We start from the raw sequence: 19,119 nt of genomic DNA, 5'->3' as shown, positions 1-19,119 counted from the left end.
TTGTCCTGGGATAAAGCAATGTTACTTACCGTAACAGTAGTTATCCAGGGACAGCAGGCAGGTATTCTCACGTCCCACCCACCTCCCCTGGGTTGGCTTCTCTGCTAACTATCTGAACTGAGGAGACGCGCCCTGGTCTGGGCGGGAAGGCACTCGCGTATGCGCGGTGCGGGCGACTCAAAACTTTGAGTTTCATCAAGCAAAAATGCTTGTGAGGCGTCTGCATCGGGGCTCCGTTGGATCACGCCACCCATTAGTGAGAATAGCTGCCTGCTGTCCCTGGATAACAACTGTTACGGTAAGTAACATTGCTTTTTTGCACTTTCATTAGATTCATAAGGGTTTTTAAGACCAATGATAAACTAAACTAAACCTTAAGTTTGTATACTGCTTCATCTCCATAAAGATAGAGCTTGGCACGATTTACAGGTAATTCAATAAATGAGGAAAGGACATAATAAGAAATTAGAGGTTATGAAGAGGATAGCTAGCTTTACTTTTTTTTTTTTATTATTTATTTATAAGATTTTCAATTTTAAATACAAGCATTGCTTTACATGATGCTACAGATCCAGAAATTATATTCAATAAGAATTATAAAGGAAACATTAACTATATCTTATTTAGTCCACAAAAAAATAAAGATCAAGAAAAGAAATAAACTTCCAATTAGAAATAACAAAATTAATTAAGGTCACGGCATTAGATTTCCGAATTACAGCCAGCTGGCAGGTCATACATAGCTAGCTTTACATTTTAAATAGATAGCTTTACGTTTTGGAGAAAAGCCAGGTTTTCAGATGCTTTCAGAATAATTGGAATGAGCCTATGTTTCGCAGCGGGGCAGGGAGGTTATTCCAAAGCTCAGTGAATTTGAAGAAAAGGGATTTCCCTAATTTACTTGCATACATGACACCTTTTAAAGAGGGGAAATATAGTTTGAGTATGTGGGCGGATCTGGTAATGTCAGGTCTTGAAGAATTCCAGGATAGTGGGATTAGGGGAGGAAGAATGCCATGTAGGATCTTGAAAATTAGGCAGGTACATTATAATACCCCTTGTCCCCATGGTGTCCTTGAACTAAGCTTTGGGAATGGGGCATTTGAGGTCTTTTCCCCTATTTAGTTAACACATTTTTGACTTCTGAGGTTTGTGATTGTTTTTTGATACCCCAAAGATGAAGCCAAAAATTAGCGAATTGAGTTTTTGGCCAACTTTGGCATCAAAACATGAGAAGAGCACTTAGCCTAGACTTTTGAAACTAAAAGCTTATTAAGTATAAAAAGTTGTACATATGTAGATTAAATTTCAGGCTGATGTTAGCAATATTCTGTGTACAGGAGGTCCTTGACGTTGCCCATTTGTTTTGTACGACACGCACAAAAGTTTTAGAGCCTCTACTTAGGCACCTCTTACTATATGTTTTTGAGGTTGAAACTTTGCAGGGCTTAGTTTTTCAAGCCAGAGCACCTATGTGCCAAGTTTCATTGAAATTGGAGATGGTAAGGTGGGGACCACTTGTACAGTTGAAATGGACTGACCCATGTATGATAAAAATAAAATTATGTGAGCTCTGTATATTTCAGTTTTTCATGAAAGAATCTCCAGAAGAAAAGGGTGTTATGTTTGAATGTAGTCAAAAATTTTATCAAATGAAATAGTGCTAAACTTCTTTGAGCTTCTGATGATGGTGTAGTAGAGAATGACATGGGGACAAATCTTCCCCCATCCCCGCAGGAACTCGTTTTCCCGTCCCTGCCCCATTCCTGCAAGCCTCAAACACTTTAAAATCATAAGTGTTCAAGGCTTGTGCAGTTGATAGAGCTTACAGGAATGGGACACAGACAGTGCCTATGGGGACGGGGTCAAATTTGTCTCTGTGTCATTTTCTGCTTAGGTACAGTAGGATGCTAGCTATAACTTTAAGAAGATATGGCAAACATATACTAAACATTTATATTTCTCTGGTTTTCCTTGTGGTAGACAACATAAAACATGAGGCTGAGAACGCGAAAAGCTTCTCAACAGTCTGGCCCATCTCTCAGCCTCCGTGCTGTGAGGGTGAAGCGGAAACTCTCGGACACTGAAGTGGTCTCACTGGGTGAAGAAGAAAAGCTTCAGAAGAATGAAACAGGATTACTCTCATCAATCAAAAAATTCATTAAAGGAAGCACACCCAAGGTAGAAACTTTACTACTACTCATTTCTGTAGCATTGCTAGATGTACACAACACTGTATATATATTATATGCAATACTTCTATAACGCTTCCAAGTTTATGCTTCTTCCATTCACTAATATGTCAGTTCATTTCAGACATTTATATTATGCTTTTTTTTACTTTCTTTTGGACCTCAGAAACACCCTCCTCCAACCGTTATTTTCATGTTTTAAAACGGGGAGCTTCTCAGGTGTAATTCTCCTCACTGGTCCTTACTAATTTTACCAATACAAACTTTTTTTTAGCACTTTTTCGTTTTTCCTAAACTTAAGTATGTACTTATCTTTTTTGTTAGTACAGCGGTAGGACCCGACATGTTTCGCATCCGCTTCGTCAGGGATCCATACTGTGTGTAAAACAAATACGTTATCAATATTAATGTACAATACTATTTTCCTACTCTGAAATCACATACCAAAACTTTCAACCATAACTACTTACCAAACCGCTAACATCCACCCCGCTCTAAATTTAAATTGCAAAGATGGCGGCGGCATCTTCAATAGCTTTATTTAAAGGGCTTGTTACGTAAAAACCAACCCCCTCACGTTCTCTGCTCAACCTATCGACTTGTGTTCTAGATTTGGACTTGTGTTCCAGATTAAAGGGGAACAGCCCCAAACCCCCCCCCGGGCCAGATCAAAATAGCGTTTGCCATTCTATTTCCATATTTAAACCCCCAGGGTGCACTGTGTTAAGCCGGTGAATCCACCGTTGTTCTTTCACATTCAAAGCTGCCTCACTGTTTCCTCCCACCCTCCCTTCACTCATGCTGTCAATCACTCTCCACCTCAATTCAGATACTTCGTGATTCTTATATATCATATGTTGAACCATTGGGGCTTCATTTTTTTCTATTCAGTATACGGGACTTATGCTCGTTTAACCGAACTTTAACTGGCCTATTGGTTCTCCCTACGTACAATAAATCACAGGGACATACAATTATGTAAACCACACACCTACTGTTGCAGTCGGTGATGGCTCTAGATACTATCTTTTTATGTTTGCCCGGAACCTCCCAACAATCCCCCTCTATTGTGTTCTTACACCACTGGCATTTCCCACAAGCTTGATGACGTCCAACTTCAGTTTTCTCATATTCATGATATTTTTTAAAATTTAACATCTGTCCAATGGTTCTACCCCGCTGGAAAGCTATCATGGGGAACTCGTGCAAACATTTATGTAACCTCAATATGTGCCAATGTTTCCTCATGATTTCAATGAGCAACTTTGTAGCCCCTGAAAAAGGCAATACACATATGAGGCGATCTTCCTCCACTTTACTTTCCTGTTCTTCGATCAGTAATTCCCTGTTGCTATAACGAGATCTCAGGTAAGCCTTTCTAAGAGTTCCCTTACCTGAGATCTCGTTATATCAACAGAAAAGGGTTGGTTAAGGCGCCTTCTTCCTCGACGCCGGTACCTCCTTCCAGACAGCAGACGATTGAGCAGTTATTGCTGGTATCTGCATTGGACCTGGCGAATTAAGCCCCGCGCTGGGGAAAGGTAAAGAAGGCCTTACCTCACTGGGGCATGAGATCTCACTTTCGCCACCGCAAGCAGAGCCACCTCCTTGTCCGGCGAACTCGAATGCCCTGGAGGCGGGAACAGCTAGTGTTGCTAGGGACGCGCCTGGAGTTCCGGTGGAGGAAGCGGCAGGGGCAGACGAGTTTGTGCCGATGGATGTCAACATTGAGGAGGAAAACCCCAGTAATGCGGTGACTCTAGTAGCAATTTGGCAAATGCTCCAGAAATTGGATAAAGCTGCAGCCAAAACATCAGAGGCTGCTTCAAAGACATCAGAAGAGGTAAAAACCTTGGCTGGTAAAATCGATGATATATCAAGAACCTTGGAACATTCTAATATTGAAATGAAAAATTCCATAACAAAAGTACAATCAGAAGTTCAAGTTTTGCAAGCTTTCAAAGTAGCTGCGATTAAAGACAATACTATGCTTCAAAGAAAAATAGAAAATATTGAGAATTTCTTTTTTTTTTTTTTAATTTTTATTTATAGATTTTCCATTCTTACAGCATCTGAATCATATTAAATATAATTAATTATTACATATATAGTATACTATCATTAATAAGTCATATGTTTTAAAATATATTATGATAAAGATTATACATTAACATATAAATATATTTCCCATCCCTTTTTTATATAACATTTTTCCAATTATTAATCAAATCCCACCCCATTCATATAAAATTTTTATCAATGTGCTAAGAAATCTAATCATTAGAATAATTGGTCAATGGTTGCCAAATTTTCTTGAAATTAAGAAGATTCCCTTGTTGTAACGCTAATATTTTTTCCATTTTATAAATATGACAGACAGAATTCCACCAAAACGTATAATTTAATTTGGTGTAATCTTTCCAGTTTTGAGTAATTTGTTGCATGGCGACTCCTGTCAATATTAATAATAGCTTGTTATTATTTGCTGAAATTGGACTCTTAGTTCTCATTGCAGTGCCAAATAATATGGTGTCATATGAGAGTCCAACATAATTTTCTAGTAACTTATTAATTTGGGGCCAAATTGAATTCCAAAATGCGTTTACACAGGGACAAAAAAAAATTAAATGATCTAACGTCCCTACTTCCAATTTACAATGCCAGCATCTATTAGATCTAGTACTATCTATCTTTTGCAGGCGCGTTGGGGTCCAGAACACTCTATGTAATAAGAACAACCATGTTTGATTCATAGATGCTGACCTTGTAGATCTTAATCTCCAGGACCAAAATCGTGGCCATTGAGACTCAGAAATTGTCTGACCAATCTCAATACTCCAAATATCCCTAAGACCTGTTTTCTTTTTTTTATTTAAAAATCCGTATATCAATTTGTACCATTTTGCGGCTTGGTGACCCAAAAAATCCGTCTGGAAACATAGAACCTGTAGACTATATTGATTATTAAGATTTTTCCATTCAGGGAACCCTACCTGAATGGCCTGCTTCAACTGCATCCATTTAAAATATTGTGTTTTATTTAATCCAAATTTATTTTGCAATTGTGAAAAACTAAGCAGTGAACCTTCTGAAATGACATCATTCAATGTTCGTATTCCTGCATTTATCCATTGTTTCCAGACGATTTTAAATCCGCCAATTCTGATCCTGGAGTTTACCCATATTGATTGATTTAGAGATTTAGCAATAGGTTCTGGTGACAGATTACTGATGTATCTCAATGTTTTCCAAGTATCAAATAAAATTCTGTGGTCTTTGTATCTTTTAGGCATTGTTATAGTTATTAACTGTTCTGGATATAAAGGGAACAGGAGCCGCCATTCTAAATACAGCCAATCTGGTACATTTTCTAAAAGATCTGGGAGGATCCAATACATACCCTGTCTTAAAATATAGGCTTGATGATACCTATAAAAATTTGGAAAATTTACCCCCCCTTCCATAATTGGTCTTTGTAATGATATTAAAGCGATTCTTGGTCTTTTCCCACACCAAACAAATTTTGTAAGAATATTGTTAAGTTTTTTATAAAAAGACCCCTGAAAAAATATTGGAATCATACTCATTTGGTAACATACCACAGGCAATACCATCATTTTAATTGTTTGAATTCTTCCCCACCAAGAAAGATGTAACGGATTCCATTGCTCACACATTTCTGTTATTTTTTTTAATAAAAGTTTTTCATTCTCTTTGACTGTATCTTCAATTGTATTTTTGATCATAATTCCTAAGTATTTAATTCCATCTTCTTTCCAAATAAATGAATATGGATCAAATATTCCTTTAGTACAATGAACATTAATTGGGAGAATTTCAGATTTGTTCCAATTAATTTTATATCCAGAAAAAGTACCATATTTTTCTATTAAATTAAGTATACATGGAATAGTAGTTTCCGGTTCTCTTAAATATAATAATATATCATCTGCATATGCAGATAATTTAAATTCAAAACTGTTAAATGATATTCCCTTTATCTCCTTAGTTTTGTTTATTGCAATTAATAAAGGTTCTAGGACAATATCAAAAAGTAAAGGAGACAGAGGGCATCCTTGTCTAACTCCCCTATGCAAGTTAAATCTATTTGATAAATTATTGTTAATATATAATCTTGCTCCAGGAGAGCTATACAATGTCTGAATCATTTTAATAAAACCGGATCCTATACCAAACCATTGTAAAGCTTGGTATATAAAATTCCATTCCACTCTATCAAAGGCTTTTTCTGCATCTAAAGATATTAAAAAAGCTGGATCATTTATATTTTTTGCTAAATTTAATGAGTGGAATGCTAATCTAGTATTATTTGATGAATGTCTTTTAGCAATAAATCCTGTTTGATGTACATCAATAATGTAAGGAAGAGCTTTTGCCAATCTTAATGCTAATACTTTAGCCATTAATTTATTATCCACATTCAATAATGAAATAGGCCTGTAATTTGAAACCAGAGTAGGATCTTTGTTTGGTTTTGGTAAGACTATAATTATCGATTCTGCCATAGTACCAGAAATATTTTCATTCTTTATTTGATATTGATACAAATTTAACAAATGTGGTAATATGATATTTTGAAAAAATTTATAAAATTCAACAGTATACCCATCTCCACCTGGAGCGGATCCAACTCTAAGAGACTTCAATGCTGTTTCTAACTCTTTTAAAGATATAGGTTCTTCTAAACTTCCTTTTATATGATCTGGAATATTAGGTCCAATAAATGAATTTAAAAAAGTTAATCCGTCTTGTTCTTTATTTTTATAAGAATTAGAAGTGTATAATTCTTTGTAAAAATCAAGAAATTGTGTTATAATATCTTTTGTGTTGGTATGTGTGTTACCTTGTGTATCTTTAATTGCAATAATCTTAGATTTTCTTTTCTTTACTTTAAGATAATTTGCTAATAATTTCCCCGCTTTATTTGAATTTCCATAATATTGTACTTGTTTATTGAAAATGTCTTTCCTCACAATTTGAGAAGAAATCTCATTATATTTAACTTTTAATTTTAATAATTCTTGTAATGTATTATTTTCCCATTTCTCAATTAATTTATTTTCTAATAATTTAATTTGCTTTCCCATCTCAAGAAATTGTTTTTTTTTTTGTTTATTAATAAATGTTGAATATGAAATAATATTTCCTCTCATAGTTGCTTTAAAAGCATCCCATAAGATCTCAGCATTAATTGTATCTGATTCATTAATTTGAAAGAATTCTTGCATTTTTATTTTAAAATCCTCAAGAAATTTTGAATCCGCTAGTAAATCATTATTAAATCTCCAAATTAAATCAAAGTTTTCAACATCATAATTTTGAAGGTTAATCCACACACCAGCATGATCTGAAATTATAATGGGATCAATTACTGCTTTTAATACACGCTGCGCTATATTATTAGAAACAAATATATAATCAATTCGTGAAAAGGATTTATGGACCTGAGAACAAAAAGAAAATTCCTGTTCATTAAAATGAAGAATTCGCCATATATCTACTAAATCACAAGATAGTATCAAATTATCTAAGCCTAATGATTTCATAACTTTACTTGGTTTTTTATCCAAAATCGGATCCATTACAGCATTGAAATCCCCTGCTACTATTAAATTAGATGTAGCCAGTGGTAAAAGTAATTGTTGAATTTGTTTAAAAAACTCAATTTGATTCGTCTTAGGAGCATATAAATTGAATAAATTCAGGGTTGTATTTCCCATAACCATTTCGATATGTACCCATCTACCTAAGGGATCATAATTAATTAATTTAAAATCTGCATTACATTTTTTGTTTATCAGAACAGCCACTCCAGCTTTTTTCTTTAAAGCCGGTGCAAATAAACATTTAGAAATCCATCCTCCAGATAATTTTTTTGATTCAATTTCCGAAAGATGTGTCTCTTGAATAAAATAAATGTCCGCATTTTGATTTTTAAGGAACGATAATAATTTCTTCTTCTTAATAGGATGATTTAAACCATTGACATTCAGCGAAAACATTTTTATATCCATCTAATTAATAATTATGTTTTAACCAATATTCTATGATAATTTACAAGATTAGATCCTAGCACATTCAATAAAAATTTATCCCCTATCCCCCCTATTATTTTCCCTCCCCTCCCACCCATTATCATATTCTGATCTGGAACACGCATTGGTCTTGCAAAACCTAAATCTCCATCACCAGGCAACTAATAATTCATTATATTATTTAAAAACATATCTCTATATTCAATACATTCTTTATACTTCCACCCTTATATAATTGAAAATTATATCCATTTAATCTATAAAATTTTATAAAATTACTAAGAATTATATATATAGTGATTCATAAAATTAAATTCAATATCATGCATACATGTAATATAATACTCTTAATAAATAAACATATTACAAATATAGCTCTTATTTTCTATATATCTATTAATCATCATTTAAATTAAATATACCCATTTTTATAAAAATATTAATCTTAATAATAAATGCATTTCAATCATTTTCATAGATCATCTTCATAATGAATTAATTTGAATGAATACTTGAATAAAATATACATTTTATATCAGTAAATAAATTTTATAATGAATTCCTATTTTATTAATTATCTACCAATCAATTAATCAATACCTTATTTTTTCATAATAAGTTAATATGACTAAATAATTGAATAAAATATAAATTTTATAATGTTGACCTATTTCATTAATAAATCCCTTCAATAAATCAAATTCTTATCTTATATATATTTCATAAAATTGCAATCTTCTTACATAGAATTAAAATATTGTTTTTATAATAAATTAATATATTTCATTTTTAAGTCTTATTCTCAATATAACAAATATTTCTTTCAATAATATTAATAATAACTTCATTGTAAATCATTTTCATTGTTCATTAATCATAATAAGTTAATATGCTTAAATAATTGAATAAACTCTATTCTGATTAAAATATATATTTTATATAAATAATTTAATTTTATAATTAATTTATATTTTAATAATTAAAATTTTTTTTTTTTTTCCATTAGTATTAATGTATGTGGATGCAAATATTTTATTAACAATTAATGTGATAAAATCATTTTATATTATTGCATCCAATATATCAATAAATTATCTTTTTAGTTAGTAAATATTTTTATGTCTTATTTTTTTTTTTTTTTTTATTAATAATCTTCTTTTATTTTTTTCCCTCTTTTTTTTCCATCTTCTTTCTTCAGCTGAATTGTTCCTTTTATTCTGTTTTTTATGTAAACATAGGTTCTTCTTGTGTCAAAAATTCTTTTAGTTTTGCAGGATCTTGAAAATATATGGATTTATTTCCACTGGATATTCTCATAGTGGACGGATAATATATTCCATATATGTAGCCTTTTTCTTTTAACTGCTGTCTAAATGTGAGGAATTGTTTTCTTATGTTTGCAGTATATTTAGCAAAGTCAGGAACTAATATCAGTTTTGATCCTTTATAATTTAAGTTTTTATTTGCTTTTGCCAATTTTAATATTTCCTGAGCATGTTGGTACCTTAATACCTTGAATATCAAAGGTCTTGGAGCAGCCTGGTTTACTGGCTTTCTTGTGGGGATTCTGTGGGCTCTTTCAATTTCTAACGGCCATTTTGAATTGAGCTGTAGCAGTTTAGGTAAAAGATTTTCCAAGAATTGTACAGGATCTCCCCCTTCAATATTTTCAGCCAGACCTAAAATTCTGATGTTCTTTCTTTTTCCTCGGTTTTCCATATCCACCAATTGATTTTTTAAAGCTGCTACTTCTTTTTTATCTTTATCATATTCTTGTGTGAAGGATTCAAATTGCTCCATTTTTTCTTCCATCACTGCCATTCTCTGTCTTTCGGTTTGAATCTCTTGTTTCATGTTAAGAAGTTCTTCTTTAACTTCAGAGATTTTATTAGAGTTTTCAGTCAGCATCAGTTTTATTTTAAATAGCTCTGTCATAATATCGGACTTTTCAGCAAGCTCTTCAGCTTCCATCGGGAACGGCACATTCGATGGTGACAGGGGAGTTACTTTTGTTCTTTTTGCAGATATACCCGATGTTGAAGGCTTTTCAGATTTTCCCTGCTTCATGCTTGCCATTTCCGACGTTGTTTTATGTTATTTTTATTTCGATCCGACAAAGTGAAAGTTTTATTTTTTTTCCGTCTGTTGCCTGGATACGCAGAGCGCCGCGGTTAAGCCGCCATTTCGTGCGCGCTCCAAACCACGCCCCCCCAATATTAAGAATTTCAATCGCAGACTTAATGCTAGAATTTTGAATTTCCCCAAAGTACCCGGGATTTCTGCATATGAGATGTTTAAAAGATATTTGTTGGAAGTTTTAAAATATTCACCAGACCATATTCCTCCATTAAATAAAATATATTATCTTCCACAATCCACCAGAGCTCTGGAATCAATGGAGGGAATTAAACCAGATACACCGCATTTGGATATTAACAATATATCAGATAATTTGGAAGAGTCAATATCTGACTCTTCATTGAGAGTGACACTTCTGATTTCATTTATATTTCAACAAGATTTGGATTCCTTTATGAAACTTTATTTCCGTTTATCAAAAGAACTGTTTCATGGTAAAAAGATATGGGTATTCCTGGATGTAACTAAGGTTACCCAGGAAAAGAGGAAACAATATTTGTCTTTGCGACAGGAGACCAGGGCACTTGGGGGGTCTTTTTTACTGGCGTACCCTTGTAAATGTGTAGTAAAATTTGCTCAGGTTAAATATATTTTTTTTCAGCCAGAGCAGCTAAAATCATTTCTGGAGCTTAAGAAAATTGCTGGTGTTTAGCAGGGAATTATTATTATAATGCAGAGTATGTTATAGCCTTTCATTGATTGGTTCTTTTTCCTTTTTGTTTAACTTCTTAATAATAATTGCCATTACTCCCCAACATTTAGTGGTCTAAGGAAGCAAGAATTTTATTTTCATCTTCATATAATCTGATATGATGTGTTACCATTTATTTTGGCTGTATTTCCTTAGCAAGAATGTTTATTTCTTGTAATATATTGAAAATTTCAATAAATATATAAATATAAAAAAAAAAAAAAATTGATGGGATTTTGAAGTCAAAATTTTGTGTTAGTTACACAAATTATGAAATTGCTAATGCTTCAGTATTTAATTACAGACTTCAGGAATAAAACCTCATTTGTATAATAAATTCACAAAAACCAATCACTATAAAGAAATGTTATATCAATTTGACACTTAATATGTTTGAAACAGGCTACCCCGTTTCACCTCTTTAGGTCCAGTTTGAAAGGGTTCTTGTTAGGAAAATGGTAATTCAAAATTGTATAGTGCTTGCATAGAAACTGATGGTGATAAAAAGGTATTGCTCAGGATTTTCTTTCCATTCCCATGCTGTGTTAAGGAAGAAAGAGAAAACCCGGCAAAGAGGAGTAGGACAGAACATGATCTAGACAACAATCTGATCACATCTACACATCGAACAGGAGATAAATCGACTAAAGCAATCTCCCGAGTACGACAGAAAAGTCAGGTCAATGGAGGTTTGTAAATATTAGATTCATAGGTTAATATTGTGAGGGGAACGGAGGGTCATTATAGTAAATTTGCTTGTTTCTACATTTTCTTGATCTACTTTAGAGATTTCATCTTGGGGATGGAATTTGCTTAGTGTATCTGAAGTAGCCTGAACCTATCATTCAAGTATGAAAGTATAATTTAATTTTGGTACTGTAGTGCGCTGCAGCAAGTATGAAACCTTGCAAAAATGTGTGAAACTGCTTCCATATATCCCTGTAAATGTTTGTTTCATGTTAAAATTGATTAGTGCTTACTCAGTGGTTGTATGCCATCCGGTTAAAATTGAAAAGAAGCTGAAAATATGTTTCTCCATGTTTAATGTTTTTCACTTGGATAGGAAAAAGAAAGTAGACTTTAAATCATACCAATGGTTTCTGTGCTTTGCAGAAGCTGGAAACTATGATGTCACTATCCAGCATGTGAAAGAAAATGGAAAAGCAGAAGATGCTACTGGTGCTGTCAGCCCTCCAAGGACTACGTTGCTGGGGACTATATTTTCTCCTGTCTTCAGCTTCTTCTCACCAGCAAATAAAAATGGTACGTGTAAAAGAATTCTGAAAATAAGATAAAATAGGCACAGTATTAAGAAGCACAAAAAAGAAGAAAGGAGGAATGGAGGGAATCTATAATACTACAAAAATCACTCCATGAAAAATAGCACATACCAGCGCCAGAAAAAGTGATTTAAAGCGAAATAAAAGCCTCAGACTCACAGAGAGGTGTACCTACTTTCTTCCACCCTAGCTTCTCTGGCAAAAAACTTTTCGCATAAAACTAATTGCTGGCAGGTGGAAGCTTAAAAATATTCAACAATAACTAGAGCAAAAAACGTAGTTAAGAGAAAGCCAGGCCGACCATCGTTTCGTGGCTTTTAAGACACTGCTTCAGGGCTGTGACACCAATGCCCCAGACTATCCTGCAATAATACAAGAGTATAATCAAAACATGCTCAATTACTTGCTGCAGAAAAAAGGAATTACTGCTTTCCTTTGCTCACAATTTGCAGAGTCAAACTCCTGCTTTCTACCACACTTTCAACAGCACTAGTGTGGTACTTAAACTACATCCAAGCTGGTCAGGTGATAGAACACATGATCCGTCACATGGATGAAAGAACTGGCCAATCAGGGTAGAGGGAAACTGATCAAACGTCTAATACAATCAGCTGATCAAAATTCAGGACAACTCTAATGATGAAGATTAATAAAAATAAAACCAGTCGCTCAGTTGGATCAAATAGAGCTCAAATCAACCAGTTATACACGGATTTCTTCCATATTGCACAGGGAACTCGTCAGGGGTGTCCCCTTTTCCCTCTGCTATTTGCGCTCTCGATTGAGCCATTAGCGATTTTGATCCGGAATCATTTCCAATTGCAGGGGATAGTGGTGGATGGTATAGAACATCGCATAGCTCTATTTGCGGATGACATTCTATTGTATATGGTGAATCCTGATAAATCAATACCAGTGGTGTTAGATGTTATTGAAGGGTATGGGAGAGTCTCAGGCTTTAAAATAAATCTGGATAAGACTGAAATATGAAATCTCTTTGTAGAGGGGAATATGGTCTATGTTCTTCAAAGACAGTTTCCATTTAAATGGGCGAGTAAGAGCATTAAATATTTGGGTATTTATCTTTCTGTTGATCCCAGTGGGTTATTTGATGCCAATTATGGACCAGCTATTCAGAAAATCAGAGCTGATCTTCGACGATGGCATGGCCTTTGGTTATCATGGGGGGGGGGGGCGCATTACAGTCCTTAAAATGAATGTGCTTCCACGCCTACTATTTTTGTTTCAAACTTTACCCATCCCGATTCCTCATCGGAAGCTTAAACTGTGGCAAGCGGAATTTCGGAGATTTATATGGCAAAATAAAACGCCACTCATCTCTCAGACTGTGATGTGGGTGGATGGAGATCAGGGAGGTAGAGGGGTCCCTAATCTTTATTGGTACTATCAAGCATCACAGTTGAAGATGATTTTAGAATGGGAAGTTGAGTCACATAAATGGGGGGTGATGTTGGAACAATCTTTTGTTCCACATTGTTGATTGCAGACTCGCTTATGGTCATCTTCCACAGTAAGGCAGTGGGCTCGCGACACATCCAATCCCTATATATTACATTTGATTAAGATTTGGGGAAGATTACGCCATGAGTGTAATCGGGGGTTGTTCGTCTCGACCTTATCAGGTCTCAGAGATGAACCTCAATTTTTAGTGGGTACCTCTAATCTTATTTTTAAAAGATGGGATTCCATGGATTTAATTAAATTTCGTGATCTGACCTCGGGGGGGAGATTGATCTCCTTTGAGGATTTGCAATGCTCTTATGGAGTACAGCCTGGGGACTATCTTGCCTACCTCCAAGTACGACAATTTATCCGCACCAGGGGATGGGATAAGGAATCTCCTATAGAAAGTGAACAGCTAGAACAACTATGGGGGACATTACAGAGTGTATCCAGGCCCATTTCAGTTATATATCATTATCTGAAGGGCCGTGTAGTGCCCAAGTTTGTTTTTTGTACTCAATGGGAAAGGGATCTACATTGTATATTTACTAGTAAAAAGTGGGACATTATTTGTAAAGAGGTGGCCTGGGCTTCTTCTTGTGTTTTGATCTAAGAAAACACCTATAAAATCTTGAGTCGTTGGTATTATATTCCTGAGAAACTTCATAAGATGTATCCCCAATCCTCTGATCAATGTTGGCGTTGCCAAGGTGCAAAGGGTTCCTTTCTATATATATAGTGGGAGTGTGCGAGCCTGGTCCCCTTTTGGACACAGATGACGTAAACTTTGTTGCCTTATCCCAAACTCCATAAAGCAGCCTATTGGGATTGACTGATATATGTGAGACCAATTGGCAGACCAAATTAATGCGGTGGGGCTTAGCTGCTGGTAAATGTCTTATTGCAACTCATTGGAAAAAGACATCAGTCCCTACAGTGAATGATTGGAGAGTGAAATTATCTATGTTGGGGAAAATGGAATTATATGTGGCCAAACGCAGAACCTCTTATATAGCTTCCTTGCATACCTGGACTGTTCTTTCCCTGAAATTAGATCTTTATTGAGAAGGGGAGGGGGGAACTGGATATTTGAACTATGGTTTGTATTGGGTAGGGAGAGTGGGGAGGGTTATTATTATTGGAAGAGACTACATGAGAATTAGTAGAGAGGCTGGATTGTTGGTAAAGATTATATATATGGATAAAATTGTATCTCGCATTGTTATCTGTGTTTTAGAGATTGTACTATTCGATTTTGTACCATCCTCTTTTTATAAGCAAGGAATGGTTGTCTCAGGGTTTCTCAAATAGAGCAATATATCATCTGCGTAAGCCGAGACCTTATATTCCCGATCTCTACGAGAAATACCCTGAATCTCATCTGCTTGCTGAATAGCTAGAAACAGGGGTTCCAATACAATATCAAAAAGCAGAGGAGACCCCCTCTGCAACCTAAAGCCATCTGAGAAATTATTATTAATATACAATTTAGCAACAGGGGAGCTATACAATGTTTGAATCATTTGTATAAATCCTGAACCAATACCAAACCATTCCAACGCTTGATACATGAAGGTCCATTCAACACGATCAAAGGCCTTCTCTGCATCAAGGGATACAGAAAAAGCTGGATCATTTAAAGCTTTTGATAAATTCAACATATGCAAGGCAAGCCTAGTGTTATTAGAAGAATGTCTTTGAGCAACTATTCCTTGTACCAGCCTTGCTTTTTATAAAAAGTTATATGCTGCAAAAAAAAAAAAAAAATAAAAGTTAAAACATGTTTAGCAGAAAAAAAATAAAACCAGTTAATGTTACTATTTAATCCATGGGGTTGCACAGCGTGTAATTTGAAGATCAGTATTAAGAAGCAACATTTAAAATCTTGCATAATTACAAAGCAAGCATGATATGTAGGAGCTCCATTTAAGTAATCTGAGATCTTAGGCTAAGGCAGCGTGTGACGCCTTTGCATTTGTTTCTCCATTTGTGCAATGGTTTTAGGTCAAACTTGCCTCACTGCTTGTTTGCTAGCAATACAGATGTTTGGCCAACTACAGTAAGTGATGATGAATTTGCTGGAATGTAATTTTAGGGACATCTGGATCTGATTCACCAGGGCAAGCTGTGGAGGCAGAAGAAATAGTCAAACAGCTTGATATGGAACAAGTAGATGAGATCACTACTGCAACAGCAACGTCAACCAATGGGGCGAGTTACTCCAGCCAAGTAGCACAGATCCGACCTTCAATCAATAATGGTTTAGAGGAAGTGGAGGAGGCACCTGGTCGTGATCTTCCACTGCTCACAGGTGAGATGTACATAACATTCTTAAGGAAAGTTCTTATTCTTTAACACCTCTCCAGACCGGTATAGCTTCACTGATGGGTAATAGCTCACTTTGACCAGTAGGTAGAGACTGAGACCAAACTTTGGTAGTACACTTCCCCCTCCATATTTGCAGTGATAGGGGAATAACAAGTCAGCGAATGCAGAAAAACCACAAATAACTTTTCGGATGTTATTCGCGGTTTTAAGCTAGAGAATATAATAAAACCATAACTAACCTGACCTGATCCTGTGAAGAAAGTGCAGCGATTTTCTCTGTGCAACACTGGGAGCAATGATTTTTCTCTGATGTAATTATGTGGGTGGAGCCTGCAAACGAAAAACAGCAAATAACTGAAACCGCGAATACAGAGGGGGAAGTGTAGTATTAAATACTGTAGCTCCCTCTATCAAACCATCCTTTGCTCAGTCTCTCAGCAGGTGAAGGTGAGCTGTCTCCCCTTAATTAGGCCTGTTGGAATTTTTTTAGCGCTCCTTGTCCTGGACTGAGCTTGGGGGGGCCTGTTTGGGGGCCCACCTCACCTTGGGGGGTGTCACACTCGACGGGTCACAAGTTGAGTCCCTCCTCCTCCTCCCCATATTTTTGTAGAGGTGCCTCAGCTGTAAGCCTTGCCACCAATACCAGCAAGGCATATAGCTTAGAGAGCTAGTGGAGTATGTTCTGAAAAGAAAAAAAAAAAAAATCCTGAGGCAGTGTCAGTTTGAAGGGATCCTTCAGTGTTTTGTAATTGATTTTTCTTTATTAACCGGCACGTTTCTTACAGCTAGGTTGCATATTGCGCAATGAGCACTTTTACAGGGAAAAAGTGCTCATTGTGCTCCAGACGCGAGGCAGCCATGGACGGCCTATGCACATGGTGTGAGGGCCGCGGCAAAGGGGAGTCCTCGTCGGCATTGGGTGCTGGTGTCAAGAGATCCCCTTCACGAGTGCCTTGCTCGCCGGCAGCTGATAGCGGGGAAGTCCAGGCTTCCCTTGCCGCCCACACAAGGATACCTCTAGCCGCCGACGGTCAGGGAAATAAGGTTTCCCTTACCGCCGATGGTGCTGGGGACTCCCTTACCCCTGCTGCCGGCTTGCCTTCTGTAGCGGCTGGGGCGATTCAGGCCTTTCAGCTACTACAGGCCTCGGGGGTTCCGTTTTTGGCGGGCTGTGCTCCGATTTTGGCAGGAAGCATCTTTATCTTGCCTGTAGCCTCTGGTGACCTTCTCCTTGTATTGGAGAGACGGGCAGGTTTCTGCTGGGTCCCCTGTTGTGACAGGGAATCCCATTAGACCACCAGGTGGTTTTCCCTCTGATTTTGTTTTTGCCTTGTGTAAGGCTTATTTTCAGGTGGCCAGGGGTCCTGCTTCTGCCTTGGGGGAGGGGGGGGAGGGTTTACCTTCGACGGCCTCTCCGGTTCGGCCTCCCCCCCTTAGCACCAGTTGCATCCCGTCTCCTCCTCTCTCGTCCAAGCGGCCGAGGGTCTCTTGGGATGGTGATTTTCCATAAGAGGAGCAGTTTTCTATTGATGAGAACCTGGACCTTTTGGGAGACCTCTAGGATCCTCACCAGAGGGACAGATGTTGTTAGCGTCAGCTTTACAATTCCATCAGCTGGCGAGGATCTGTCTGTGGTGCACATTTTTCAGCAGGAAGAGTTCCATGAGCTTATTCTTCAGGTTTCCTTGGTGTTGTGTTTTGAGGAAGACGCGAAGGAGCCCCTACGTGTGGTGGACCCTCTGCTTAGGGGGATCTGCTCTGCATCCCGCTCTTTTCTTATGTATCAGGATATTCGGGATATTGTTCTTGTGCAATGGAAAGTGCCGGAGGCGCCCTTCCACATTCTATGGCCCGCTTGTATCCCATCCCGGAGGGGAATAGGGATACATTGAAGTCGCCCGTGCTGGATGCGGTGGTATCTGCCATTGCAAAACGGCATTCTGTGCTCATTGAGGGTGGCTCGGCCTTACGGGACTCTGAGGCGCGTAGGTTAGATTCTCTTCTGAAGCAGAATTTTGATGTCTCTGCATTAGCACTTCAGGTGGTGATTTGTGGCGATCTGGTGGCTTCTGTTTTTGTGGACCAGGCGTGTCCTTGTTTGTGAGTCGGATGACTGATCCTTGGTGGATCAGGAAGTAGCCAAAATTGAAATGGGTGCCTCTTATCTCTCTGATGCGCTGTATGACCTGTTGCGAGCGGTGGCTAAGTCTATGGCGCTCAGGGTGGCCGCTTGTTGTACCTTGTGGCTTTGGGCTTGGTTGATGGATGCGGCATCTATGGCTTAGCTGACAAAATTTCCCTTTTGGAGGTCTTTTTTGTTTGGCAAAGATTTGGACAAGTTGGTCCAGACCTTGATGGACTCTAAGGTGCCCCGTCTTCGTGAGGACCGTACCCGCACACCTGTGTGGGGTGGCATTGTTTGGGAGAACTTGTGTGATTTCCACAGATATCGCCCTGGTTGAGGGGCTGATTCCTTCCCGTCCTTTGGGTTGCCCCAGGCCTGTTTCTTTCAGCGCATTAATTTCTTTCAGAGAGCCCATCGGGAAGGGTTTGATTCCTTTGCCAGTTCCCCTGCCACCCGTTCGACCCAATAACTCTTTACCGGTGCCTCCCTTGGTTCCGGTGGGCACACCGTTGCGAGATTTTTACCAAGGGTGGGTCGCGATCACTTCGGATCAGTGGGTCCTGGAGGTGATTCAGGATGGATATACTCTGGAATTTTCCTGCTCTTTGCCAGATCACTTTCTCGTTTCTCCTTTTCAGGTAGCATGGAAGAAGCGAGCCTTTCACCAGATACTACAACGGTTGCTACTGTGTTTCCCCGAAAATAAGATCTACCTTGAATATAAGCCCTAGCATGATTTTCGGGGTAGGTCTTAATGTATAAGCCCTAACCCTGAAAATAAGACCTAGTTGCCGGCAGCAGCGCTTCCTGCCTCCCCACTGCCACGCACCCCCCAGACCCTTCC

General features: G+C 37.2%; 1 protein-coding gene across 4 annotated transcripts in view; it reads left to right on the top strand.

Moving 5' to 3' along the window:
- CTDSPL2 (CTD small phosphatase like 2) overlaps positions 1-19,119 on the top strand; it is a 202,553-nt gene that overhangs the window by 34,926 nt on the left and 148,508 nt on the right. For all 4 annotated transcript variants that reach the window (XM_033920362.1, XM_033920361.1, XM_033920364.1 and 1 more), the window contains 4 exons: positions 1,984-2,181; positions 11,629-11,767; positions 12,192-12,341; positions 15,918-16,133. In XM_033920362.1, the coding sequence (XP_033776253.1) occupies positions 1,996-2,181; positions 11,629-11,767; positions 12,192-12,341; positions 15,918-16,133 (691 nt within the window). In that variant the 5' untranslated portion in view covers positions 1,984-1,995. The remainder of the gene's footprint in view (positions 1-1,983; positions 2,182-11,628; positions 11,768-12,191; positions 12,342-15,917; positions 16,134-19,119) is intronic.

Source organism: Geotrypetes seraphini, chromosome 14 (genome assembly GCF_902459505.1).
Source record: "Geotrypetes seraphini chromosome 14, aGeoSer1.1, whole genome shotgun sequence".
Taxonomy (NCBI): domain Eukaryota; kingdom Metazoa; phylum Chordata; class Amphibia; order Gymnophiona; family Dermophiidae; genus Geotrypetes; species Geotrypetes seraphini.
Note: the sequence above shows the minus strand (reverse complement) of the source record. Positions and strands in the feature narration are given on the sequence as shown.